Here is a 27,322-nt window from a genome sequence, read left to right on the forward strand (position 1 = left end):
GTGAAAGCTACTCTCAATCGTAGGTAGGTCAAAAAAGGGCAAAAAGAAAGCACTATTATGTTTTGTATGGATGGAAACCGAGCCTTTAGAAAACAGCTTATTAGCAGTTGATTAGCACAAGCTTCAACACATGATAACTGCAGTATCAATCTGATGATAACTGCTGAGCAATGAACTTTAACAGTCTGCTCAGAGAACTTACCAGCGAGATGCATTGGTCGTGGAATTTCTGTTTCCTGAATAACATTTTCAAATACATTTTCAGGATATTCACTTACGAAACATTTACATACAATGAAACTCACCTAGTTGTTATCGTAAGTCATTATATTGAAAATATTGCATGGGCCCGGCCTTCCTTCACCACCGTTGGATATCTTGCCTTAATGTCTACGTCATAGTAGTATGGGACTACTTTGCTTTCTTTTGCAAAAGGAGAAAATCCGTTTTTTGTGAAGGAGCAGAGGTTACATAAAGACACCAGCTAAGAGTTATTCTTCTGTCCCAAGCCCTAGTACCCTTGACCTTTTGTTTTGAGCAGAGCATAACCCAACACTCCTTCATCTACGCAGACAGAGCCTGGAGTTCAACATGTTTGCCACGACACCTGAGAATGCAACCTGCACAGGGCATTCAGAAGCCAACAACAAGGGGGAGGCGGGTGTAATCAGAATGCAGTTTGAGTCATTAACTGGTGACTGGAAGACATAAGCTGGTACATGAACTGGGCTTTTATAGGGCTTTCGAGGACCGCTGTAATGCTAACAAGCATTGGCATAGCCAATAGGTCTCGCTTTTGGGACCTTATAAGTATTTAGGCCCTTTGGGGCAAGCGAGCGCTTTATAAAATCACTTCACATAACATAGTCATTATTTTTGTAAACAAACTGCACTTTAAAACGTAGTAGAATATTCTGCATACATTTTCGTTTGTGTAAAACATGCCTCTTTTTATGCCATACTAAACTAAAATAAACAATGTAATATAACAATTGAGTTTATTTGAATTACAAGCCTAGACTGTTAGCAAGGAGTGGCAGTCACATTAATCAATCCCTTGATGGTCTATGCAGTCAACAAAATTTCTGGATGGCAGCACAAACTTGTAAATTTACACCAGGCTGACACATATTCTCTTGCGGAGCAAATTCCATGTAGAAACCGCACCAGTTTCCCCGTACTTCACTGATGTCAAGAGAGACCCATGTTGGTTTTATTAATTTTATTAGTTTTACATAATGAGTATCCCTCACACTGAACATAAAATACCTCTAGGCGCGCAAACAGCAAGGCAAAGACATGCAGACAGATTCGGTTCTGAGTGATTAATTGTCGAGGAGGCCTTCCGGATAATAAGCTGTGATGAAAGAAGTCGGATTTCATACTCAACCTAGTCTAGAGTTTTGGCGCCTTAATAGAACTAGGTGCAATACCGGCACACACATATTTCTCAATAAATAAGTGTGTTGGTTTCAGTAAAGAGATGTATACTTATTTCTATACGTCTATACCTAGTTTAATTAGCTTTGCCGGTCAAACATACTCGAGTATACATTGTTTATATGTGTGCATGTGTGGTGAAGATAGAGAACAGGTCATTCTAGCCCCAAAAATATGCAAATAATTTATTTATTTATTTATTTAAACACTTATAAAGCGCAACGAAGGCCCTTGGGCATCTCGGCGCTAAGTATCTGCTAAATTCAGCCCTACAGGAGGATGTGATTATTGGTCAAATAGCCACGTTTTAAGGTGTTTTCGAAAGGACCATAGGGAGGGGCTGCTCTTTAAGGACAGTGGCAAAGTGTTCCAGAGCTTAGGTGCTGAAACGAGGAATCTTCTGTCACCCCATGAAACCAGTTTGGTACGGGGTACTTCCAGCTGGAAGCGATCAGAGGACTGCAGGGACCTGGTGGGCCGGTAGGGAACAAGTTGTTGAGTGAGAAAGGCCGGTCCCTGGTTGTGCAACGCCTTATAGACCATGCACAGGGCCTTAAACTTAGTTCTGTTCCTGATGGAAAGCCAGTGAAATTCTCTGATGGTTCCTGAGACTGATTGAAATTTGGGGATATCACCCAGCAGTCTGGCAGCAGCATTTTGAATGGTTTGCAGCTTATTGAGGACTTTTTCTTGAGAGTTCAAGAATAGGGCATTGCAGTAGTCCAAGGTGGACAAAACCAAGGAAGTGATCAGGGTTTTACCAGCTGAGGCAGGAAGGAAAGGGAGGATTTTTTTAATGATTCGTAGCTTATAGAAAGCGGAGGAGGCAATCTGATTTGCGTGAGGGAGAAAAGTGAGACGGTCGTCAAACATGACACCTAGGTTCCTCACTTTGCTGACGGGAGTGGGGGGAGGACCCATGGACTGTGGCCACCAGCGGGAGGACCATTCTGGGGTTAAGTTTCCAAAGATGACCACCTCGGACTTATCCGAGTTCAATTTAAGGCAATTGGAGGCCATCCAATTCCCTATGGCCCGCATGCCCAGATTGAAATTATCGGCGATTTTTTGGCCGTCATTTCTGATGGCTAAGACCAACTGGGTGTCGTCAGCGTAGGATGTAAGGCTCATCCCATGAGCTCGAATGGTATTGGCAAGGTCCGACACGTATATATTAAATAGTGTCGGACTCCGGGATGAGCCTTGGGGTACTCCGCACGGCAGGGACAGGGTGGTGGACTGAAAAGGCCCTATGGTGACCACCTGAGTTCTTTCGGCAAGAAAGGAAGCCAGGAGAGTCCTAGCCTTGTGCCTAATCCCCAGGTCTTCGACACGGTCGATCAAAATGGCATGGTCGACCGTGTCGAACGCCGCTGACAGGTCCAGCAGTATCAAGACTGCTGTGCCACCCGCATCGCGAATGGTTCTGATGTCCTCTGTGGCCTTGATCAGGGCCGTCTCCGTCCCATGATGTTGGCGAAAACCAAACTGGGAATCATCCAGTAGATGGTTGATTTCTATAAAGGCTGACAGTTGGACATTTAGGGCCTTCTCGACAACTTTAGCCAAAATAGGCAGATTGGCAATAGGTCGGTAATTTTTTAGCTCGTTCCTATCTAGGTTTGGTTTTTTCAGCAGCGGCTTTAGTAGTGTCTTTTTTAGGTCGGAGGGGTAAACTCCTGTTTTAATCAAAGTGTTACAGATGGTAGTGATGGCTGGGAGCAGCACTTCCGAAACTGGAAGCAATACTTTAAAAGGGCAGGGATCAAGGGCAGAGCCTGATTTGATGGATGACAAGATATCCCTGACCTGAATGATAGAGACCTCCTTGAACTGAGAAAGAGAAGGGCCAGCCATGGAGGAATTTGCCATCTCAGGGGCAGTGTTTAGTGGCATTTTTACGCAGTTGGCAAAGACAGCATAAATGTCATTGACTTTGTTGTAAAAATAGTTAGCCAATGCATCACAAAATGATTGGGAAGAGGGGGGCTGTAGATTAGGCAAGCAGCCGGCCAACTGTCTATATAAGCATCAAAGACCCACAGATGTGGGAAACGCTTACAATTCAAATACTAGTCTTCCTGTGTGTGTATTCTTGTTTTAATAGCGTGTACAGCATACGGATAATAATTGTGATAAAAGGCGCTGTAAGACTACAGTGACGTGTTTCCCCTTATATGCTGCTGAGAGCCAAGTAGCACTCTGCAAGCCACCCACAATAATAAAAATATAAACAAAAGTATCTTATTAACAACAGCACCAAATTCCTGATTGTTGAATGGGAAAGAATAAACGAACGAACAAGTGGAATCTCTGTTATCCAAAGGAGAGTACACCTAAAAATGGAAAGTGCGTCTTAAAATGGTCTTTATCGGTGTATTCTAGTTTATATTTTCATTGCGGCGCATGTTTATTTCTTTGGCCAGTAAGCATATTGTGGAATTACAGATGCCACTGAGATTTATGAATCCACAGCATATCATGACACATTCCCAGCTCCACACTCACGCAGGAAAAGCCTACTCACAACAAGACTTTATTCTTGAGTGCTTTGTCCCAGTTAAAAATATAATGTGGCAACAGTGCCTATTTAGGAAGACTTTGGTGTCTCAAGAAGTGTGATAAATCTAAAAATAGCGTAGTGTGCTATGTGAGTTACTTAAAATTGACCTAATTTTAAGTAACTCACATAGCACACTACGCTATTTTTAGATTTATCACACTTCTTGAGAATAAAGTCTTGTTGTGAGTAGTCTTGGCCCTTTTTAATACACTTTTCACTGTTAATTTTTTCACATATAATAAAACAAGAAACCTGCTCCACTGTAACCAGGTGTCGCAGCACACCCTATGGGCACTCGGCCTATGGGGTGGGACCCCAATGATGAAGCATGTCACCAACCAGGTTGGTGAGTGAGGGGTCTTCTCAAAAGGACAACTATTGTCCGGTCAAGGGTTGGGGCACTTATCGCTAACCTGAGCCCTAAGCTCCAGATACAGAGGAAATTCCTTCACTGTATATTTTGCATATAGGGGGCACTCCTCCATTGTTGTTAAAACTAGTTTCCAGGGGACCAGGAGTTCCCACTACACATAGCCTGTGTAATCTCCCTTACTCTCTCCTTTGATTTACATATAGTGATTTCTGAAAGCCCTTACTAAAAGTCGAGCAGAGCAGCGCATGCTTGCTGCGCTAGGCTCGACCTAATAAGGGCGACATAGCTCAAGTCTAAAGAAAAAGACAAATGTCAAAGTGATTTATAAATGCACACCATTCTGGGTTTGGTCATTTGGAACCCAAGCCTGCCGCATTCCAGGAGATTAACACACATTGTGAATCCCGGTCAGGCAAGGACACCACACCGGCAGCCCCAAGGGTTAGCGGCCAGGAGCAGTATTATAAGGGACTGGTATATCTAAGGTATGGTGCTCTACAGTATCCATAGGGGGTGGGTACTAGTGAGAATTGGGCTAGGAGGAAGGACTTGAACCCTGCCCTTTTGGCTTCTGTGATTTAGGGGACATTGGCTACAGGTTGCTTTTGAGGACTCAATCTACTTCATCTAATGGTTTAAATGGTTTATGGGTTGAGATTGAATACATTTCACTCCCTCTGGGCTGAGAAGGACATGAACGTGCAAAGGGGGGAATAGGCCTAAGCAGCTGCTGATAGTTAGCCGCATGGTAACAAGTGGGTTTCTTATGAAAATACCCCACGGTAAGAGGCTTAATGTGTATATTCGATTCAGAACTGTTTCTTATCCAAACAGAAAGCACTAATCGGGCCAGAGAGGGGAACCTGGAGTTAACAATATTGCAGTCTCCTTCATGATACACTCTACCTGGCCTTAACCATGCTACCGGCCGGGTGAGTAGAATGTTACAGGCCTGCGACAAAGGAAAATCTCTATGTTCAACAAACCAATGTAGTGTTTTCTTAAATAACACATCATGGGGCTCTTTCTGACCAACATGCAACTTTGGTACTCTAGTTAATATTACAACATACAGGCATAAGGCTGATGGAAGGTTTACCCGTGGGAGCCTTGACCCCCCTGCGCAGCTACTTATATACTATGATCTCCCTAGGTGAGGGTGCCCTCACAATTCACCCCTGCCTTTCTTTGTTGCAAAAAAACTTGGGGGGCGGTTGGATGATGGATGAAGTGCCCAATGGGCCATAAGACTGTTGTGAATTAGTTGCCACACTTACCACTTTGCGCTTCTGTGTGCCAGAGGGAGCCTTAGTGCTGTTAATATTTTGCTGTTCCCTTACAGGTATACTTCGGACAACCCTAGTGACCCTGGAATCATTAACATTGCCTGCATCTGGATAGACACCAGCTCCCATTAAAAGAGTCAATTACCCATACAATCTGCAAAGAATTCCTCTATTCACACTGGTTTGGGTACATAACTCCTGCCAGGACGATCCTCAGTAGAGACCTCCAGCAGCGGCTGCTCCGCAATGGCGGTGGAGCGTCGCCCCACTGCTTGGCTAATAGCCCGCAGATAAAAAATAAAGATGTTCTAGCATCGTTTTATTTTCCATTTGCCGGCTCTGAGCTAGTGCTGTAGGGGGTTTGGGCCGAGGCATGGAAGTGGGGAGGAGGACTGCTATGTGCACTCCCTAAGAGCGCATATGTGTTTGGCCGGCCGCCTCAGTCCGGCCAGACACAAGTGCACTTAGGTTTCTCCAGACCTGCAGCACAATGCAGCCGGGCTGGAGAAACCCCACATACTCACTGGTCTGAGCAGAGCGTCTTTCCAGCCTGCTCAGGCCAATCTCCACACTGCTCTCATACCATGAGAGCAGCACGGGGATTAGATGGGCGTCTGTCGCAAGGGATGCTGGGAGTAGGAAGCGGACAGGAGGCATGTTGCGAGAGTCGGCTGGCGGCTTCAGGTAAGTTCTTATTTTTTCAATATATATATTATTACAAACACACACACACCCCCACCCCCACGCTCCCCCTCCCACATTCCCTCCACCTGCCATACCACCCGTTGTTTGTGGAAGTCGCCACAGGAGGCCTCAACAGAACATTTAGTCCAACTAGATGTTAGAGTGGCAGCCATAGTAGGTTGCTGTGGTGGACGCCTAACTCGCTTTGCTGTCAGAGACTTCTTTTTGACTGGACTATTACACGAGAGCCCGGGTTACATGCCAAATTTACTTTCAGTTCAGGGTGAGTGTAGCTGTATGGAGAAGTCAGTACCTCCTATTGGGTGTTACAGACCGACGGGGGTGGGGGCTCACCCCTAGGAATTGCCCTGCCTGTAGGGATAGTCGCCATTCTGTGAGTAGTACCTCCATGCTGAGTACCCCCAATGACCTATGGAGCATCCTATCTATAGAAGTGGTTTCAGCTGGGGGTACTGATGTAGGGCTGCTATCTAAAGCTTTTTTCTTACCCATCCTATCAGCTACTGGAGTGGAAGACGATAGATAGGGAACTCGATCTGAATATATACTCAACCAAAATCATAACACAGAAATATATATAAGCACCTTAGAATTCAAAAATACACACTAAATAATCTAAAAGCTAGAAAGGGAGGTAAAATCAACCAGAATTAGTTTTTTGAGAACTGACACACCATCCTGTCAATTCCCCACCCTGCAGGAGTTCTTAGTATTAATGTCACGACAACACAATTGGGGCTTTGGTAAACAAAAGTTGGCAAGAAAACACCTACCACCAGACGCACGCCTACAACTCCAACACCAAAACAATCTCCTAGTCTGTCCTGCCAATAGAGGAATAATAGTTGTAGTACTACAAGGAGACTCTTTTCATTATCAGGAGTAAACAACACGATTGTAGCCAACAGTCTGCACACTGTAGAAGTTCCTCCCTGTTTATTCAACAAGCATTGCCAGGGGCCCAAAAAGTAAAAAAAATAATGAACAATGGTAGACCCTTCTTAATTTATCCACACAAAGAAGCTCAAAAGCAAAAGCCACCTGGTGTGGCAACAGGTATGACTATCAGTCTCAAGCCAGTCTCATTATCCCAGCATGGAAGTTGGTCGACAGCCAGAAGAAATGCACATCAGATGCTTGCCTAATATTTAGCGACCCAGGCGTCAAGAAACGTTTTTAAAATGTCATTCACCACACTAGCGGCCAGATTCATGATGCTGAATTGCGCTCGCAAAGGGCCAGATACTCAGAATCTGGCCCTTTGCGAGCGCAATTATTGCATTTGGGATTCATCATCCCAAATGCAAAAATCGGTAAAAGCGAATTCGCTAATTAGCGAGGAATTACATTTAAGGAATCTCTATTTGAGATTCCTTAAATGCAATTCATCATCCATTTTCAAATTGCTAATTTGCAATTTCGGGCCGCTATTTACCGCGAGGTCAAACCTCGTGGTACATAACAAAAACTTAGAAAAATGCTTTTAAAAGAATTTTTCGAAGTTGCATGTTGCACACACACATGTCCTTTGGACATGTGTTGCCCAACACCAATGTAGATTACCTTTCAGGGGTGCTACAGGGTGTCCTTTGGACACCCCTAGCACCCTTGAAATCGCATCCTTATTTACGATTAGCAAATTGCTAAATCGCAAACAAGGAATAACTCCCCATTCATTCCTATGGGCCTATGGGCCCTGAATGCTGTTCAGACGTGTGACTTAACGGAAGTCATTGGCTCCAGGTGATAATAGTTACTGACAGGAAAGATCAGCAGCCTAGCCCCTAATATCAATATCATCTGTCCTATAGCACTGTAATAAGGCATCATGGAAAGAGGTTATTCCTAATTAGTGACAAATCTAATTCCCGCCAGGGCATAGGTACAACAGAGGTCTCCACCTTGGATTAGATGTTTTCGTGCAAAAAATGTATATTGTGTCTTTGCCCCCTAAAGTGCATGTGCAATCATGAGACAAGTGTGTGACCCATTTAGATTGATAAACTCTGGTTGGGAAATGTGCTAATCTATACTCTTATGTAGAAAGTGCATTTCATTTCTGGTTGTAGCTAGTCTCAATATGGGGCTTGGCTACAGATATAATGCTCAAAATAGTTGACAGTTAAATGACTGATATTGCTGCGAACAGTGAATTGCAGATGCCCGAAGGCATCCATAACAGCTGCAGTGCTTTGAGCATGCCAGAGATGGTCCAGGCCTATATCGTCAAGCACTTTGCTTGTGCGCTCCCCCCAAATGTAGCTTTCTTTGCGTTCTATAACTAATGTTTCCATGGCAGACTGGACGTACACAGTTGCCAGGTGGTTTCTAGTTAGAATAGATCCAATATATGGCAGATATTTTGCCCCTTGGTTCGGCCCTCCACTCCCCAGGGGGAGGAGGATAGTGGCTGGAGGCCACCCCCAGGGAGCAGAGCCCGAATGCCAAGGTACAGGATTGGTTAGAGATAAGGGAAGGAAGAGCGGGACCACCAGTTAATAGGGCTGGGACACCTCAGCCGTAAATCTAGGGTTAGGAATTTGGTAGGGAGGAAGCGGTATTTACAGGTGGGCACTGGGAACAAGGCCCTCTTTCTCCTGGGAATTTTGTCAGGAGAAGAGGTGGGGGGGGGGGGGGGTGTCTTGGGTGGGCTGCAGTGCGGTGGATAAAGGAGAGAGCGGGTTGGGGAGATGCGTGGGGCAGCCGGCGGGTGGGGTTGCTGGGGCCGGGAGTGCGGAGGGTGCGGCAAAAGGGGAGGGGGTCGTTTTTCTTGAGATCAGCACGTCCTTATCAGTGACGGTTCAAAGGAACAATTAGATGAACGGGAATGTGTGCTGGAGGGGTGGCGGATGGCTCAGAGTGCCTTCGCTTGCGCAGGACGGTGGGGGTAGGCATGGAGCTATTGGGATATTGGTTCTGGGTCTGGCACAATGGGGTTTGGAGGATTTGGGAGTTGATGACAGCCTGGGCGCCAGGGGCAGACAAGGTGACTGGGGGTTTGTGGGGGGGGGGGGGAGGGGTCGTCCAGGGGAGGGAAAGTTTTTCCAGATGGAGAGAACTGGGGGGTTGCTGGCTGTGCGGATATGGGGTTGGAGATATTCCGACAATACACGGGGTGCCTTATGTTGCAGGCATGATTGGAATGCAGTCTACGAGATGGACATGGCGGCCATGGTTTTGGTTTGCTGGGTATAACAGGTTTGGTGGGGTTGCGAGTGAGGTTTGGCCGCGGTAATTGCCGATGTCCGGGCGGTGAAGACAGGGAATGCATGGGGTCAGAGGCTGCACCAACTTGGGCGGGGGATGGGGGGGTTGGGGAAGGGGTTGTGGGAGAGTCCTAGAGATGCTGCGGGTCGAAAGGGATGGAGGGGCAATGGCCTAGTGGTTTGTGGATTTGGGAGTGTGCAGTGCAGCGTTGGACCGTGGGGTGCTTGCAGCGGGGGTGTTTGCCCCCTGCCCCGGTGGGGGATGGCTGGGATTTGGTAGTACACTGGCTGTAAATGTACATGTATTTATATAGCGCAAATCGCCCACATCGCAGGCATCTATGCGCTTGCTTAGGGAACCCGTCCTGGTATTCCCCTGTGAGATACCCCGGCAGGGTATCCACAAGATGAAAGCCAGGCATCCCGCCGCGAGGGGCCGTTGTGGAGATTAAGCAAGCTATTGCCCAGAGTCGCAGAGTGTGAACCCGTGAGTCGAGAAGGCACCGGAACGAGAATTATCGAGTCCGTGGAATTTTGAGCCCAAGACCCGCCGAGGCGGGGAATTGAACCCTGGTCCAGGGCCGAACTCAAGCTCCAGGTCTGCCGCCTCTAACCCCTGAGCCACACTTCTCCATAGACCCGAATTCGCAGGGCTCGCCCTTACGGCTAATGACATGGAATGTGCGAGGGTTAGGGGATAAGATCAAACGGGGACTAGTGCTGACCACACTGAAAAGACAGAAACCCACTATAGCACTGCTACAAGAGACGCATCTAACGGGAGGGGCTACCAAGGCCATGGATAGGAAAGGGTATAAAATGTTAGTCCACTCAGAATTTACGTCTGGATCTAGGGGAACCGGTATCCTACTACAGAAAGTCTCACAGTTCATTCCACTACAGACTAAGACTGATGATCAAGGGTGCTTCGCGACAGTGCAGGGGCAGTGGGAGGGTAGGCTCCTCAATCTGGTTTCAGTATACATTCCCCCAGCGCTCCACTCGGTGCAGCTCCCGAAACTAGCTGAATTTTTGCTAGCCCTTCCCGAGGGAGATGTGATTCTGGGGGGTGACTTCAACGCCATTGTGGACGCTCAGCTGGATAGATTCCCGGCAGGGGCCCCCACAGGGGGACCTTCCCACTTCCAACGCTTTATGTCAGCCATGGGTCTAATTGACATATGGCGGCGTTCCCACCCCCAGTCCCAGCAATTCACCTTCCACTCCGCAGTGCATGGAAGCGTGTCGAGAATTGACCACTTCCTGACCCTCGGCAACAGCACCCAACACATAGATACCGTAGAAATTCACCCTAGGGGAATCTCTGATCACTCCCTGATAACTCTGACGATATCCACCCACGAGAAGGCACGCAGGCGAATATTCCCTATACACGCTGCATACCTAAAGATCCCCCAGGTTCGTAAGGCTCTTAAAACAGTGACAACACAGTATTTTACTGAGAATGTGAACTCGGTGCGTTCCTCGGAGGTTCTATGGGAAGCGTATAAGACGGTATTCAGGGGTGAAGGCATACTCTGGTGAAGGCACAGCGCAAAGGGAGTAAGGTTTGAGCGAGGCAGAGTGCGCCAAGGGAAGTGGTGGGGGGCCACTAACCTAGGCAGTTAGGGAAGACACAGAGTGGGGGTTTAGTCACGGGGCGAAATGGGGTTGTCTGAGTAAAGGAATTGATCAGATAGGGAGCAGATATTTAGACAGCTATATATGATACAGGTCGTATACCCAGCTCTGCATACAGGGGGGAGTATTGGAGTCCCAGGGCCAAGTTGTAACAAACTACACAGGAAATTATTTGCAGTTCCCTAACTTTATGGTAGTCCTGGATCTCAGCACCTTAGACAGCTGCTGCAACTGCTTTCTGCCTGTAAACCTTACCAAGGAAGAAAGCAGGAGGCGTACCGGCATCTGTCTAGCGAGCAGAGCTCAGATCCTCGAGGGGCAAGAGGCAGAGCGGGGGCCTCCTCGGTGATTGGGGGAGATGTGCCTGCAAGCTACCCTCCTCCAAATGCCTTGAACTCTCAAGTTTGGTGCAGGCCTGCAGGCAGACAGCTCGAAGAGTGGGTGCGGGCACTTGGAGTACTGAAGGCGGGGCTAGCAGGACAAAGCCCTCTTAAAGAGGCAAGGCCCACTCAGCACAAGTAGTGGACCCCACAAACATAATTTTAGCCTAGAATCGGCCACAGCAGCAGCAAGAAAGGGTTTGATAGTGCAGATTGAAGTGAGGAGCACAAGAATAGCTGTTCCTTCCGCCACAGCAAGGCACAACAGCGGCGCAACCTTCGCTAAGGACTGCCTGGTCGCAGCAGAGGGGCCCAGGGATTGGCAAGCATGCCAGCCAGCAGCAACATGCTTTAAACAAGCACAAGCACGCGCGGCAGCAGGGGGAGGGGGCCTGCAGGAGCGAGCGAGTTAATTACAAACATATGGTTTGAAAGCTCGCTCCTGCATGGGAATCGCCAAACGTGCACGCGTTGCCATTGGAAGTTATGCAACGCGTGCACGTTTTTGGCCTCAAAACCGTCTCCATTGCTAAAGGTCTTTTTCCTATGCAGTGCATGCGCGCTGCGTAGGGGAGACCTAATAACTGCAAGTAATTCTTTATTGCTCAGTTAATTAAAACCATTGCAATCAGCGTATTTACATGTAAGTGAACTTAAAATAACTGGACTTGGTCAGGGCTGTTTGACCACGCAGATTTTCTTCAGGAGAGAGCGTTCCTGGACATATCAGGGACCATGCGGTCTGCTCCCAATCTTCTCTCACACCCCTGTTGTTAGGTGGGATTATTGGGAGGGACCACATGGCCAGTGGCTTGTGAAACTTACTCTTCAAGATTTTATGGCTACTAGCTCATTTGCCAGGAAACCATGGCTTCCCCGACTGTCTGGGTGCTGTAACCTAGGATGGGCTCCTGGAGCAAACAAGGAATAAGGATTGCTGGATGCATCACCAACAAGCTAGGGGAGCCTTCTGCCAGGTCTTGCTAATACACCCTGATGTCCAAGGCCAACAGAGATTTGTGGTTTAGGTTCATCACCAGAAATAAAGGTGCAGTAAGAATACCTTAAAAAAATGATAATGTAATGATACTTGTAAAGCGCACTGTTACCCCATCTCGGGGTGTCCTGGCGCTGAAGACCGCTGGGGAACCCGTCCTGGCTTTCCCTGTGAGATGGTCCCTTCTGGGTATCTCCAAGGTGGAGCCAGGCCTCCCTGGCGTCTGTGGGGGGCCGTTGTAGAGATGAGGCAAGCTTAATGCCCAGAGTTGCCGAGTGTGATCCCTGGTTAGAGTAGGCACCGAGGCGAGAATTATCAAGTCCGTTGACCCTGGTCCACGACCCTGCCGCGTCGGGAATTGAACCCTGGTCCCGGGCTGTTATCTGCTTCCGGGTCTGCCGCCTCTAACCAGTGAGCCACACCACTCCACCTTACTGGGGTGATTTCCAGTCCAACAAAACCTGATATGAGTTTAAACCTACAAGCAGTCATGAATTGAAGTCTAGTCCCCAAACAATCCTCCATTCAGCTCATGAGCTCCTTGGGTGAGGCAGTGCCATCTTCCTGCACAAAAGTCTGAATCAGAGACCCATAGTACAGAACCGTATTCCTCCTTGCAGTAGGAGTAGAGATTCATTGCCCAATGTCCCTACATATCACTGTGTGCCTCAAAGCCTTCCCATGTGTGCAATGCCCCTTTGAACGTACACTTTCTCCTTGAGCCGGAAGATGATTTCCAATCTGCTGATGTACGTACAATAAACCCCCTTGTGCCACTTTCAATTGGATAACATTGGCAGATATAATATTGTTCCTATTGTTACCTACTGCTTGTAGCTGCCAGTACAACCTAAACTGTCCAGAGTCATAACTTAGATAGGGTTATACCTAGAGACATTTAGTATTCTTATTTCTGCCTTACTTGCACTATATATTAATTGGGTTATGTACTAACAAAGGTATTTCTGTTACTAAGTATTAACCCTGTTAATAACTCTTTTATTGCGCATTTGATTGCAACCTCAAGTTGTCTCCTGCAAACCCCAAGTCCTTGACCTGCACTACCATAGGTGAACCAGAGCACTTATGGAGCCTTTGACCATCATTTGCAATCTTTCTACTCTGTCTTCAGGACATTAGGCAGCAAATGCAGGCCCAGCTTCAGATTTGCTCAGTGCTCCTGAGTCGCTACCAGGACCTGAGGCGTAGTCTGGCAGCACAACAGGATGAATGTCCAACAGCATTCCCAGAAAGCAAAGATTGTGAAAGGATGGTGCAGGAATCTGACCAATGAATAAATAGTATAGTTATGCTTCTCTATGTGCGTAATGCAACCCTTTGTGGCTATACTAGTCACTGGTATAGTAGAGTTGCACAAACATTGGTACGTAGCATGAAATTCAAAATAGTAAATATTAAGAAAAGAGAATTTTTAAGTTTATATGTATACATTAATCAAATGAAAGCATATTAGGTGCATGAACTGCCTCCCACAAGAAAGGAGTGAATCAAACTGAAGACAGAGTAATGCTTTTGATTACAAAAATAATCTATGCCTTCTCAAAGACAAAGCCATTCAGCCTGGTCCACATCACAAGTTGAAAAGGACGCTAACAAACAGTCATGCCGCTCCTCCCCCCTTTCAGGATTAATCGAGGTATATCTGCCACCCACGTAAAATCTGATATCCTGTCTGGAGTATCAAAGCTTTGAAATTACATGTCTAAATACATTTAATAGGCAGATCCTACTGGTTAATGAGCCCTACACCAAATATAGCTTTCAGATCTGTTAAAGGACCTCAGATTCTTACTTTTTGTCATTAGATCTTTCACATCTTCCATGACGATCTCATTTGCAATGCTCAATAATTCATATTTTCCATCTTTGCTCCCAGAACAATCAGACTCAAGGAAGTCATTTGCAGAATCTCCTAGTATATCCCCACTCTTCCAGTGTTTACCAGGATAGAGAAAGCGGCTGTAATAAGAAATAACAAAAACAGTAAAATTGCTGCTTTTCACATGAATTACATAGAACATCAAGAGACTTGATCCTTATGTTTTCTGAGTCCTTTCCATCTTACAGGTCTTGTTTAAAGTACATTAATATCAGTCCTTGATTTTCACACAGATTCAAACGCCTAATGGAACAACAAATTGTGCCTTTAAAGAACTGGTTTAGGATGTGTGGTGATTTCTATTTTGAGTTTATTTTAATTGAATCCAATAATACATTTTTGTTGCATTTAAGATTCTTGAATACAATTCACACCACTTTGCAGAGGAAGTGGCAAAAGTGGGGCTTACCATGACAAATGGTTCACGTAACATGTCTTGAGGCGTAATAATGACTAGTGGCCACAGACTATCTACAACTACTGGGTCTGACGACTTTTGTATCATTTTTTAATGTTGACTTACAGTCTTAGACAGAATAGGGTGGAGTTCTAAAAGGCAAGTCTTATATGCAAACGTATCATGAGATAACAGGTTCAGGGAGGCCAACCGCCCTGAACCAACTCGGTTGGCATGGGCAAGCCAGCTTGTAAGGTAGTCCAATGCTCTTCCATGCCAAGCTTTGTGGATTAGGCAGACCTTCTTTCTTTATTTTGGGTCTAGGTAGAACAGCTATGTTTCATGACAATTTCAACGTTGATTGGGGTAATACAAATAGTAAAGACTTTCTAGCACTAAACAAACTTATCACATAACATCCAGCAACTGGTAACTTTCCCCACTCACTGAAGGCAACACACACAAACTCCTATTCAATTACTCCAAGTGAGTCTGATCCCCCCCCCCCCCCCCCCCATCTACATAGACTAGTCTGATCAGTGGCCCATTTCTCCTTATCATTAATTTCAATCAACATGTAGCAAAGCCACTCAAAGCCAGAAGTTTCACTCATCCACTGAAATCAAAGCCAGAAGATTCACTCATCCACTGAAAATGTTCATTTCATCTGCCCTACAAGAGCATGGCGCTCCCAAAAATCAAGCACCTTGATCCTTACAAAAACATCTTAAATGTGACTTGTAACTATGAGAACATCATTACAGCTCCTGTAGACAAACTTGTGCCTCAGCAGTTAAAAAATGATCACAGACTACCTTGGTTCTTCAAATCCTCAACCTAAGCTAGAAGGAGGCTCAGGTTGTGGAAATTGAATGGAGAAGGCCAATACTGCCCTAATTATTATCAATACTCCGAAAACTAATAAAAGAATACAAATAGGTCAACCTCTGTACTAAGTCTACTTATATCCAAGATCAAATAGCGTCCTCTGCCAATACCACCTTGCTCACTGTTCCAGTATATGAAAAAGTCTGAGCCCCTCACCCTGAACATTATGATGCTTACACAGCAGATATGTAAAGAATTCTTCAAATAAGTCACAAAGAAAATTCAATTGATAAGAAACAACTCTGACACAAGTATGGACTATTTTTTTTACATGTTGCACAGCAGCAGATAGTTAGAGGAGGGTAAGGGCAACAAGGGAGAGGCGGTGCAGAGGCAGTGGGGAAACAACAGACAACAGGAGCGGGGCAGGGAGAAGCAACACAAGGAAGTAGTAACTGCAGGAGGAGGGCATGGGTGAGGCAGAGTGACTGCAGACACATGAACACTGTAAGACTGCATGTACAAGTAAAAAAAAAACCTCCAGGAGTCTAAGGCTAATGGAAGGACACTGGGCACAGACAAGAAGCTGTACTTGGTCCATGCTCCACGACAGGGACACACACGAAGCCCCAGGAGGAAGAAGAAGACGGGGAGGAGGCACAGACCAATAAGACGCAAGGAAACAAGATTGAGGGAGAAGCCAAGTAATGGTGAGTAATGGGCTGGAACGAATCCGGTTTTAAGGTTTTGTTTTGTTTACAAGAGATTTCAAAAGCACTGTGCAGGTAAAACCAAAAAGCTGTGCTATACGCTCCTATTCCTAGAAAATATTCTCACAGTTAGTACACATTTCCACCCACCACAACTCAGGAATTAGCAACTCTCAGAAAGACCTAAGAATCACAAACATTGGGGGAGGAGCCAAGATGGCGACTGGTGAAGACGTGTAGGCTCCCGGCTCCGGCAGCTACCTTTCCTCTGCACCGGTATCCTGCATCCTATCCTGTTATTTTTGGCAGCGGAATGCGCGCTACGTTGTGCTGACTTATTTCATCTTTCCCGGGCCTCTCAGCTCACCCGGCAGCCGGAGATAAGTGATAGATGACTTTGAGCCCTGGCCCCGGGACTACGCCACCGACCGTCCCCGAGTTTGGGAGGCTGAGGGGCGGCCGTTTTGCCCGCGATCCGCTGACACTGAGAGGGTGGCAATCTCCCCCCCGAGTCAGACTCCTGGTTGTGCTGCCTGCTGTGGAACGCCGCGATCAGCGCCCTGTGGTCCAGTACCCCTCAAGACGCTTTGCAAGCAACGCGTCTTTGTTTGAGGCGAGTGGCGAGAGAGAAGGAGCACACGGCCATGTTGGGAAGACGTTGGATGCCTGCTCCCATGGCTCGGTGCGACGGCTTGTAGCGCTGCAGTCCTCAGTTTCGACAGCCCGACCTTCATCGATTTTACGGGCTTGGAGCCTTGTGCTGTTGACGGATCGCGCTGCACTCGCCTTGCAGTTTGCTCTGTGTCTCGATCATCAGGATGGGGTCTATTGCCTCAGAGACTGGGGGCGAGCACCCGTCCCTGTCTGCTGGATATGTCGCCCGACGAGCACTGGGGGCCAGTTTGCTCGTTCCTTTCCGGGAACATGAATGCGAGAGGCTCCAACCACCGCTCTCCTACGAAACTATCCTGGCCGCCCTATCTGACTTTAGGACGGAAATGCGTGCGGGTTTTCGAGCGCTGGGTGATTGCCTCGATACAATGGCGTCTGATCTACGGAGGGATCGTAATGTGGAGGGCCAGCCACTTCTGGGTCTATCTTCATCTGAACCTAAGGGGGATGCAGTGCCTTTCTTTCCTGGCAGTGAAGACGTGATCGTCTCTGCCTCTACGGACGCCTGCCACCGGCCGACCAGTGTATTAGCCTGTGATACTTTGTTTCCCTTGTCTCCGGGACTTGCCACTCTGCCGCCTGCAACAGTGTTACTGCCTCATGCCCGGGACTTGCAACAGCTGGCCCCCTCAGAGGATTTCCCATTGTTGCCTTCATTCTGCGCTCCGGAGACCCCACATTTCCCCGATGGCCCATGGAACTTAATTGTGAAGGACAAAGGATTTACTGGTGACGTTCAATGGCCATTTTGTGTGACTGGTTTACTCTCCTTCGATATGCGGCCATGTATTTATGTATTTATTGCTTATTAAGCGCAACTGTCACCCCCAAGGGTATCCTGGCGCTGAGACCGAACCGTGCATCTATTAAAGCAGCTACATTACTCTGGGAAACAGATAAGTTTTGAGGCTCTTTTTGAAGGTGAGCAGATCAGGGCAGCTCCTTAATGCCAGGGGGAGGGTGTTCCACATCGTGGCAGCCGCAAAACTGAAAGCACGACCACCCATTCTCGTTCTGTTAATTTTAGGGACTTTTACCAAGAACGCCGAAGATGATCTTAAAGGTCTGGCTGCCTGATACCAGAGGAAGAGGGTCTGAAGAGGTATTGGTCCCAGTCCATGCAGGGCCCTAAAGACAAGGCAGAGAGCCTTAAACGCAATTCTCTGCTGGACTGGAAGCCAATGTAGATCGGCCAAAGCTACCGATGAAGAGGCGGACCGTGGTCGAGACAAGGCCAGTTTAGCGGCCATATTCTGTATCCTTTGGAGCTTTAGGATCAGAATCTTCGGGGCACCCAAAAGTAGTGCGTTACAGTAGTCGATCCTACTGAGAATGGAACTACGCACTACCTCAGCTCTGGAGCCCCGTGGAAGAAGTGGCAGGATTTTCCGTAAAGCACAGAGCAGACCCATGCATGTTGCTGCCGTTTTGTTTACGGAGGCATCAAGCTGCAAGTTGGGTTCGAATAGAACTCCCAGGTTGCGAGCTGACTCTGCCGCCTCCACCGATGGACACTGGCCAGATCAGCCGGTAGTGTACGGGGAGTTCGGTCCAAGGAGCAGTGGAGTACCTCCGTTTTTGATCCGTTGAATTGCAACGCATTGGCTCGCAGCCATGCTGCTGTGGCTGCCATACAACGGTGAAAGACATCCCTTGAAATAGTCTCTGAGCCCTCAAATGAGAAAATCAACTGAGTGTCATCGGCATAGTTGACAACGGATATGCCGAATGACTTTATCAGTGCTATCAAGGGACGGAGATATATATTAAATAGGATCGGGCTGATTGCCGATCCTTGAGGGACTCCCTGTTTCACCGGCCTAGTGGCTGATCGAAAAGGTGGTAATGCCACGGCTTGTTGTCGATTGCCCAAGTAGGACGTGAGCCAGTCTAGGGCCAGGCCACACACTCCCGCGCTCCGAAGACGGCCAAGTAAAACTTCATGGTCCACCGTGTCGAACGCGGCCGACATGTCAAGTAGCACCAAAAATGCAGACTTGCCCCTGTCGACTCGCGTTCGCAGATCGTCCAACACGGTGACCAAGGCTGTCTCGGTGCCGTGCGCTGGCCTAAAGCCATATTGTACAGCATCCAGACACAGATTTGTTTCTAGGAAGTTGGATAAGGCTCTTGTGACCCATCTTTCAAGGACTTTAATCGCAAATGGTAATAGCGAGATTGGCCTGTAATTGGCCGCACAGAGAGGGTCCAGAGAGGCCTTTTTCAACAAAGGTGTTACAATGGCCAACTTCCAGCTGTCTGGAACTGACGCTGTGGTCAACGATTGACAGCAGATGGAATGCAGCGGAGGGAAAAGCTCATCTTGAAAGGCCTTCCAGATCTTGTGAGGCATGGGATCCAGCGGTGATCCTGACGATACACTGCTTGCCAGGATAACAAATTCCTCTAACGAGGGGACGGGAAAGCTGGACAGCTGAGGCATCCCTTCCTTGTTGGGTGCCCAATTGGAGTCCATGTTGTCAAACGGGTCCAAAGGAGAGACTGCGGTTATTACAGATTTTTCGGAATTTTTCAGTCCAGTCAGGATAGTCCTGATTTTCTCCTCAAATGCAAGGGCCAGCGAATCGCACAGTGCCTGTGAGGCCGGGATAGTAGACGCCATGCAAGGTGGGTCGGACAGAGTCTTGACCAGTCTGAACAGGGTCTGAGATTTCTTAGAGGCCTTCGCCAGAGTATCTTCCAAGAACTTGGCTTTTGCGGCTCTTAACTGGGCCTTGTATTTGTGCAAGGCTGCTTTATAAGCTACCTTATCCTGCTCCCTATATCCTCTCCTCCAGGTACGCTCCGCCTGTTTACAGCGGAGTTTGGAGTGTCCTAATTCTTCGCTCTTCTCCCCGGCCATGTTGGTTCTTTGTCTTGATGGGGGCGGGCCTTCTTCCTGCGCTTCATTTTGGGGTCTGTCCGAGGTCGGGTCAGGGCTAGGTTCTTCCTATGCTGTCGGTTGCTTAGCTGGTTGGACCGGGATTGGAAGTGGTACACACTTGTTTAAGTCGCACACGTTATGATGTCCTTCCCTAACGGCTTTTGTATTAATATCTGATTCTCAGTAATCGCAAATTGTGTGGGGATTGTGTTTCTGACTGGGGGGCTGGGAATGTTTGGATTGGCTCCTCCTCCCGCTTCACTTGTAGTTTTTGAGAGTCGCAGATTAGAATGGCCTATTCTCACTCTCTATATTTCAAAGTAATATTTTTATTATTTTTCTTCTTTTTTCCTTTCTTCTCTTCCTTTACTTGAACTACATTTCGGGTTCTTTATGGGGCGACAGGCACATTGTCGGGGGGGGTAGGCCGTAGCCTCCGCATTGGTGTAGGGTGGGGGGGGGTAGATTTTATTTTCCTTATTTAGTTTCTATGGGCCTTTTCTCTCACTTTCCTGCGCTTTCTCGTACTATTTTCCTTTCTGGGTCTGTGATAGAGGATGGTTGGGAGTGGGTGGCGCTGGGAGTGGCACGAGCGTGGTTCCTGTTGTTCGCTTTGTTTTTTTACTGTATTGCCACTCTGATGGGGTGCTTCACGTAATTGCTGCTATTATTCCTGCTGCCTACTCATGTGGAACTAATGTACGGACTCGGATCTCCTTTACACCTATCCTTCATTGACTTCTATTTAATCGGAAAAAACTTTAAAAATTTAACCTTTACTGCTCCTTCTCCCTGGCGACATGTCTTTTCCAGCGTAAATGTTATTAATTGTTGCTATATCACCTGATGCCGTTGGGGAACCGTATTGCTAGCACTTGTGCTCAAAAGTACTGTGGCCGGCCGGATGGTTGTAGGCCCGTATTTGTTTTTCTGTAACATGCGCAATAAAGGTTTTCAAAAATTTAAAAAAAAAAAAAAAAAGAATCACAAACATTTTAGTTGATCCATACCAACCAAGATATTTAAAGCCAATTTATTTTCATATCATTCAAGATATCAATGCCTTCCCAGATCAAAGGTCTAGTCCCAACTGCCCTGAAGACCAGCCAAATCACATCCACAATCAAAAAGCTCAAACTCAATCCCACTTGAGCATCAAATTATTGACCGGTGTCCAATCTACCTTACGTTGGGAAAGTCATACAAAAAAAGCATTGGCCAACAACCTAAACATCACTGTATCTAAATAACACCTCCTAGCCAATTATCAATCAAGATTTGGGACGGGCTTGAGCATCGAAAGGGCAACCGTGAAGGTGCTGAACAATTCAGCTCATGTTCTGGACAGAGGCTATTCATGCATTGAGTGCTACACTTCAACATAGTTCATCATGGAAGACTACTTCAGACACTTGACCACTGCATAGGCTTTCTCTCATGAAAAGGTCCTAAGATGGTTTAAATCCTTCCTGTAATTCTCACAAAAGGTAACCGGATGGTTGCTAAAGAATAAGGGAAAGAGAAACAAAAAGGTAAACTTAAAACAAGACAAAGGGCATTTGCTTTTTAAAGAGGAGAACCCTCACTCACCCATAGGGTAACATGCTTCATCATTGGGTTCCCTCTTGCACACAGTGCCCGCAAGGTCCACAGTGTGGGCTACAACTCTCCCTTAGAAGAGGAGCGTGAGGTGTTTTCTACTCCAATGTGATATGTGAGTGAGGGGCAGAGTGCCCAATGATGAAGCATGTCACCCTATGGGTGAGGGTGGGTTCTCGTCTTTAAAAAGCAAATGCCCTTTGTCTTGTTTTACCTTTTGTGAGAATTGTATGTTGGAGTGGTACTGTGGATAGTGATAATTCCTCCATTAGAGACCCTGTTGTGTATTAATATTAATAAAATTAAATCATTCCTGACAGCAGGTCCCAATTAGTGAAAACTGGATATCGCACTTCTATCACCACCAAAGGGATCTGTGGTGTTCCTCGGGGTTCAATTCTACTACTGACATATTCAGTCTCTACAAGGAGCTATTAAGCCGGATCCTAAATAAATCCAGACTTCCTTCTCCAATAAGCAGACAACACCCAACCATACTTAAAAACATCAACCATCATATCTCCACTCCAAGATCCTGCAAGTTCCCACCACTACTCTGGATGCAGAAGAACTTCGGTTTACTAAACCCGTATTAAATGGATTTTTTACTTGTCTCAAAATGCCACAAGAGTAAATTCAATCCCAGACTCTAGGACTTTCTAAAATGTGAGGGTTTTTCAGTAATACCAACTCCATCAGCCAAATACTTATTTGTTACTTTGGGCTCAACTCTGACATTAATCCAGCACATCAACAACGTGGCTAAACCTGCCCATACCTTAATCAAATCGATCACCTCGTCTCCCCAAATATCTTAAAACACAGACCATGCCTTAGTTGTCTCAAATCAAGACTTTAGAAATGCCAGTATCGCTAGAGCCCACCAAACCCTCATTGTCCCACTGAAAGCTAAATTCAGCTGCGAGGAGAGTTCCCTCTGAACACAAATAAGACTAGATTCTTTCCGATACCTCACAACCTCCAATGGCTAACCCTCTCAGTAAGAGCTACTTTTATAATTGGCTGCCTTGAGCAAAGAACCATACAAGACAATAACCTTACCTATTTTCATGATCTACTCAACATCTCTGGTGGCTGATGTGATCCCAGATGTCATTAAACACTTCTCCTTTAACCTAACGAATTCAAAATATCAACAGCATTGAAACAATTCTTTGGCACAGCCACTTCAGCCTTGAACTTTTAACTCCCAACCTAAAAACAGCGAGTCCATTCTCTCCCATAAGCAGCTCAAGGATCATCATCTTTTCAGACAATTCCTAGATTAAGTGCTATAAGTCAGTCTCTGAAACGCATTCATACTTGCTGTAGAGTTCAAAATTTTCTAATCCTCTTCCTATCTTAATATAATTCTTGACATGTTAACATTGTTGGAGTGACATGAGCCCTCACAAGGGCTGGTTCAGGTGCGCTAAATAAAAATCGATAAAATGTCCTAGTCATGGCAAGGCATAGGTGACAGTCAATTTTGTTGAGTAGCAGACTTAAATAGTAAAAGTACAATTCACAGGAGCTTCCAACTTTACGAGTCAAACAAAATTGCGGTGCTATGTTGACGGCAAGCATTGTCTAGGCCCGGGAAGAAGATCGTTTTTAGGCCTGTTGAGGCAGATCATGCGGCACTGCAACCATGCTTGGCTGTGGGACATGCAGGCTCTAATCTACTGACAGTCTTTCTGTGTGCTACGTTGTTCCAGTTAAAGTAGTGTAGTTGTTAAATCCAATATAGATGTGAAAGCGGATTGGCTTGCTGTCATGTTAAAAAAACAGGGTTTGATAGGTTAGCATGCCTCTGTTTTGTTGTCTCATGAAATCGCCACAGTGAAAGAAGTCCTGTTACATTAGATCCAAGTGAAGAAGAGAGACAATATGAAGGTAATGAATTTAAAAACCCTGAATACAAAACCTCACATAGGCATGGCCAGATTTCAAATACAAGAAACAGACAGATTGCAACATAGGCACTGGTCCTTATTACCGCCAAACAAGGGCACATATACTAGAGACCTGACACTATTAGAGACATTTTTGATAATACATCTAGGTTCAAGAGGCAAGGTCTCAGGTATCCACAAGATCCTTGGGAATAATTAATGCAAGCATGGATGGAGATAACAATCCCTCTACAGACAGAGACCACAGAAAGAATGGAAAGTGTTATGGAGAGACATTCCAAGACACTTGGAAATGTTAACACCTACAGAAACGACCTACAAACAACTCTTTCAATGGTACATGACTTCTGAGAAACTTCATTGCATACACCCAGAAGCCCCACTCCTTTTCATGCTGGAGATGCAAAACAGAAACAAGAATGCTTAAAACTAACCCTGTACTTCAAATAAACTCCAAGTCAAATCAAGGATGTACTGGGATTCGAGATCCCAGAAGACCCAGAAATAGTGTTTCTGTGACGCTGGGAAAGAGACTAAGAACGTTCATTTCCCACATACAGCAACTTTCTTGCAAATGTAGGGCAGTAAATGTTCTAACTTCAATACACTGGACAAAGAATGAACCGCCAAACATTTCACAGTGTGTTCAGAAACTGTGGCAATTTTTGGCTATGGAAAAATTAATACACAATCTCAGACAAGAAAATACATACAGGAGAAAATGGGAATTACTACTTTAATACTAACAAAGGACTGAAATTATGCACTTAGTCCCAATACGGTTAAAATGTTTGCAAATATCTGAAGATTAGCACGGTTAAGAAGTGGATTATGTTGGTAAAATTATTGCTATTAAAGTAGAACCTTATATTGAAGGACTAATAGCTTGTTAAGGATGAATGTGCTTGCTCCCCCGAGGAACCTTTTTAGCCACAGAGTACAGGAATACATCTGGGTTCTTACATGCAGAAAAAACAGTTTGATATAGTTGGGGTGGTAGATAAGGAGTACAAAATCAACGAAGGAGGTAAAAGTAAATAAGTAATTTGTGCTTTACATATCCTTTAAAAAGTAATAAAAAAGACAAAGATTAAAAGGCATGCTTATGCTTTAATAGAAATACAAAGATAACAAGCAAAAACAAGTTGGAGGAACACCAATATCACCGGTTATTCTACTGAGATAAAATGAACCATTACCAATCCACACAGAGGGAATGGTGTAATAAATAGATACTTTCTTGTCTGAATATCACACAAGGACACATGTATTGTGCACCTTTAAACTGCTGTTCATTTGGATGCATAAAAGGATGTGTAGGGGGACCAGAGAAACATCACGTAACGTTCAAGAAAGCGCCTATTTACAAGTCTTAGTGTTCACCACAGAGTGGTCTGTCCATTCTTTAGGGTCCTTCTCAATTCATGTCCATGGACTGCATTTCAAAAAATTGTAAAATACCAGACTATAGTTTCATTTTAGATCATACCTTTCATTTGTGTGGCTGGCGATTATAGCAAGTTTGCTGCTGCGATTCATAAATAAATGAGAATTTCCCATCACCATCACAGCATCGATGCATTTTGATAAAGTAAACTGTAGAAACATGGAACAGGATGAATTTGGTCAGTGAAAAGATAGATAAAACCATCTGCATTTCGATAAAATAATGAAGTGGCTGTCTTGGTACACTTTGAAGGTATTCCACACAAATAATCTCAAATAAAATCTATAAACTTATAAAATGCAAGTGAAAATAAATGAGGTCAAATAAAACATGTTAATAGGGACAAATGAAGTAAAAATGTATATTCAAACACAAGTAGTACATGGTAGTTTTATTTAACGCCGCAGAACTGGGTGAACACATCCTTAAATGCAATACTCTCCAATTTTAGTTTGTTAGATGTTGCTTCTTTCAAAGTCTGTTCTCCGTAGTAGACTTTCAGCTTATGCAGATAGTTTTGTTGATTTTAATTTTCTACAGCTAATGTGTTCCTGAGACATCAACAATCAGTTTCTAGACACCTTAATTCTAAAACACATTTTGAGTTGCCATTAAATGTCACACCAGATAAGAGCAATCAATTTCCACAGACAGGTAATTTAGGGTTTTGGCCCACATTCTCAATCCAGCCTAATTTTTACATACTGTTAGCATCCAAATGAAAATCTCTTATCTGGTCATACAACAGCGAAGCGCCACCCTTGCCTGCAGCAGTCTTCCTTTCATTATGATTAGTAGTGCTTGGGCTGGACGGAGGATTGTGTGGAGAGGGGACATGGAAGGAAAATGAGGAGTTGAAGAATCAGCCACAGGGCATGCGGTTCATTGTAATGAGAACACTGATTCCAGTCCTAGCCTGTTAACAACTCAAATACATTCAGGAAGTTGTGAATCAGTTCAGTTGAATTAATGGGCTGAAAGTTTTGTTTTTGTAGTAGGCACATTAATCCACGGAACTGGCTTACACTTCTATTTTTTATATAAAAACATAGGGCCTCATTACGATGTAGATCGGAAAGCATTCCGACCGACTCAGTGTCGTAATGGTTTCCGACCAAATCGGATTCGGGGAGTTCGACCGACTAATTACAATGTTTCCGAACACCGTTTAGTCGGACTCCCATTAACTTAAATGGGAGCCTGTGTTCGGACTGACAGTACAGGCTCCCATTGCAACAAGCATTTGCAATGCAATCGGTCTTGCATTTGTGAAAGGTTGCGTTTTTGGCATTGTAAATTCTTTTTTTTTTATTTGTGTTTAGTTGTTTGTAGTGGAATTATGTGGTTTGAATTTAAATTGTTAGTTGTGGAATTGTAAGGTTGTAATTGTGTGGTGTGTAATGTATTTGTGCATTGTAAATATTTGGTATGGCTAACAGATAGGGGTGAAAGTTGTATAAAATAGATAGAAAGTAAGAATGAGAGGGATAGGTACTTTGTGTATGAAGTGGTGAATGAACCGTTGACAAAGTAGTTTAAATAGAGCGAGAGATAGAAGGGGAGAAAATGTTATACATGTATAAAGAGGCTGCGGTTGTGTATGTAGAAGATAGTGAAAGAAGAAGAGGAGAATGTTTGTTTGTTTCTATTATTTGAAAGTTATGGTATTGAAAGTGTGTTGAAAGATATGAATTGAACTAATATTATAAATGCTGGATTAGTGTGTGTGAGAGCGAAATAATTGTGTGAGAGATATTATGAGAGAGAGAGAGAGAGAGAGAGAGAGAGAGAGAGAGAGAGAGAGAGCGAGAACGAGAGAGAACGAGAGAGAAAGAGAGAGAAAGAGAGAGAAAGAGAAAGAAAGAGAAAGAGAGAGTTATTTTGGAGGGAGGAGTAAGGTGTAGTTGCACCCAGTACGAGGATGTAAAGGTAGGTAGTATGTGCTAGTAGGCAGTTTAGATTATGGGTGTGTGAGTTGGAGACATGATAGTGTGTTGAAGTGTGATGTAGAGATGTGCTGCATTTGTGTTGTTAGTTCTGTAATTGTGTTGTTGTGTGGTGTGCTCGGCTGATGGCAGTACGTTAAATACTCCCTGAAAGAACATTAGTTTCACAGTTTGTGCGACAATTTTTTGATAACTGCAACTCAGTGTGGCTAAATAGTCAAAGTTGTAAACCAACTTTTGCTAGACGTGAACAAAAGAAAAACAATGGAAGTTCTGCCATAGTAAGTGTTACATATTTAATGATAATATTTTTTGGTTACTTTTTTAACTTTTAAAGATATTCTAAATCTTTTATTTTATTTACATGTTTTTTATGTGCATTTTTCAATTTTGTTGAAAAATGCCGATTGACAGAGTTGCTCAATGAAAAGC

At 45.2% G+C, this 27,322-nt stretch overlaps 1 protein-coding gene across 2 annotated transcripts in view; it reads right to left on the reverse strand.

The window, feature by feature from the left end:
- The window catches only part of GTF2H3 (general transcription factor IIH subunit 3), a 140,620-nt gene that overhangs the window by 35,926 nt on the left and 77,372 nt on the right, over nt 1-27,322 (reverse strand). For both annotated transcript variants that reach the window (XM_086942905.1, XM_086942906.1), the window contains exons 3-4: nt 24,987-25,093; nt 14,405-14,571 (exon numbers count right to left, since the gene is read on the reverse strand). In XM_086942905.1, coding sequence (XP_086799031.1) covers nt 14,405-14,571; nt 24,987-25,093 — 274 coding nt within the window. The remainder of the gene's footprint in view (nt 1-14,404; nt 14,572-24,986; nt 25,094-27,322) is intronic.

Source organism: Lissotriton vulgaris, chromosome 11 (genome assembly GCF_964263255.1).
Source record: "Lissotriton vulgaris chromosome 11, aLisVul1.2, whole genome shotgun sequence".
Classification (NCBI taxonomy): Eukaryota; Metazoa; Chordata; class Amphibia; order Caudata; family Salamandridae; genus Lissotriton; species Lissotriton vulgaris.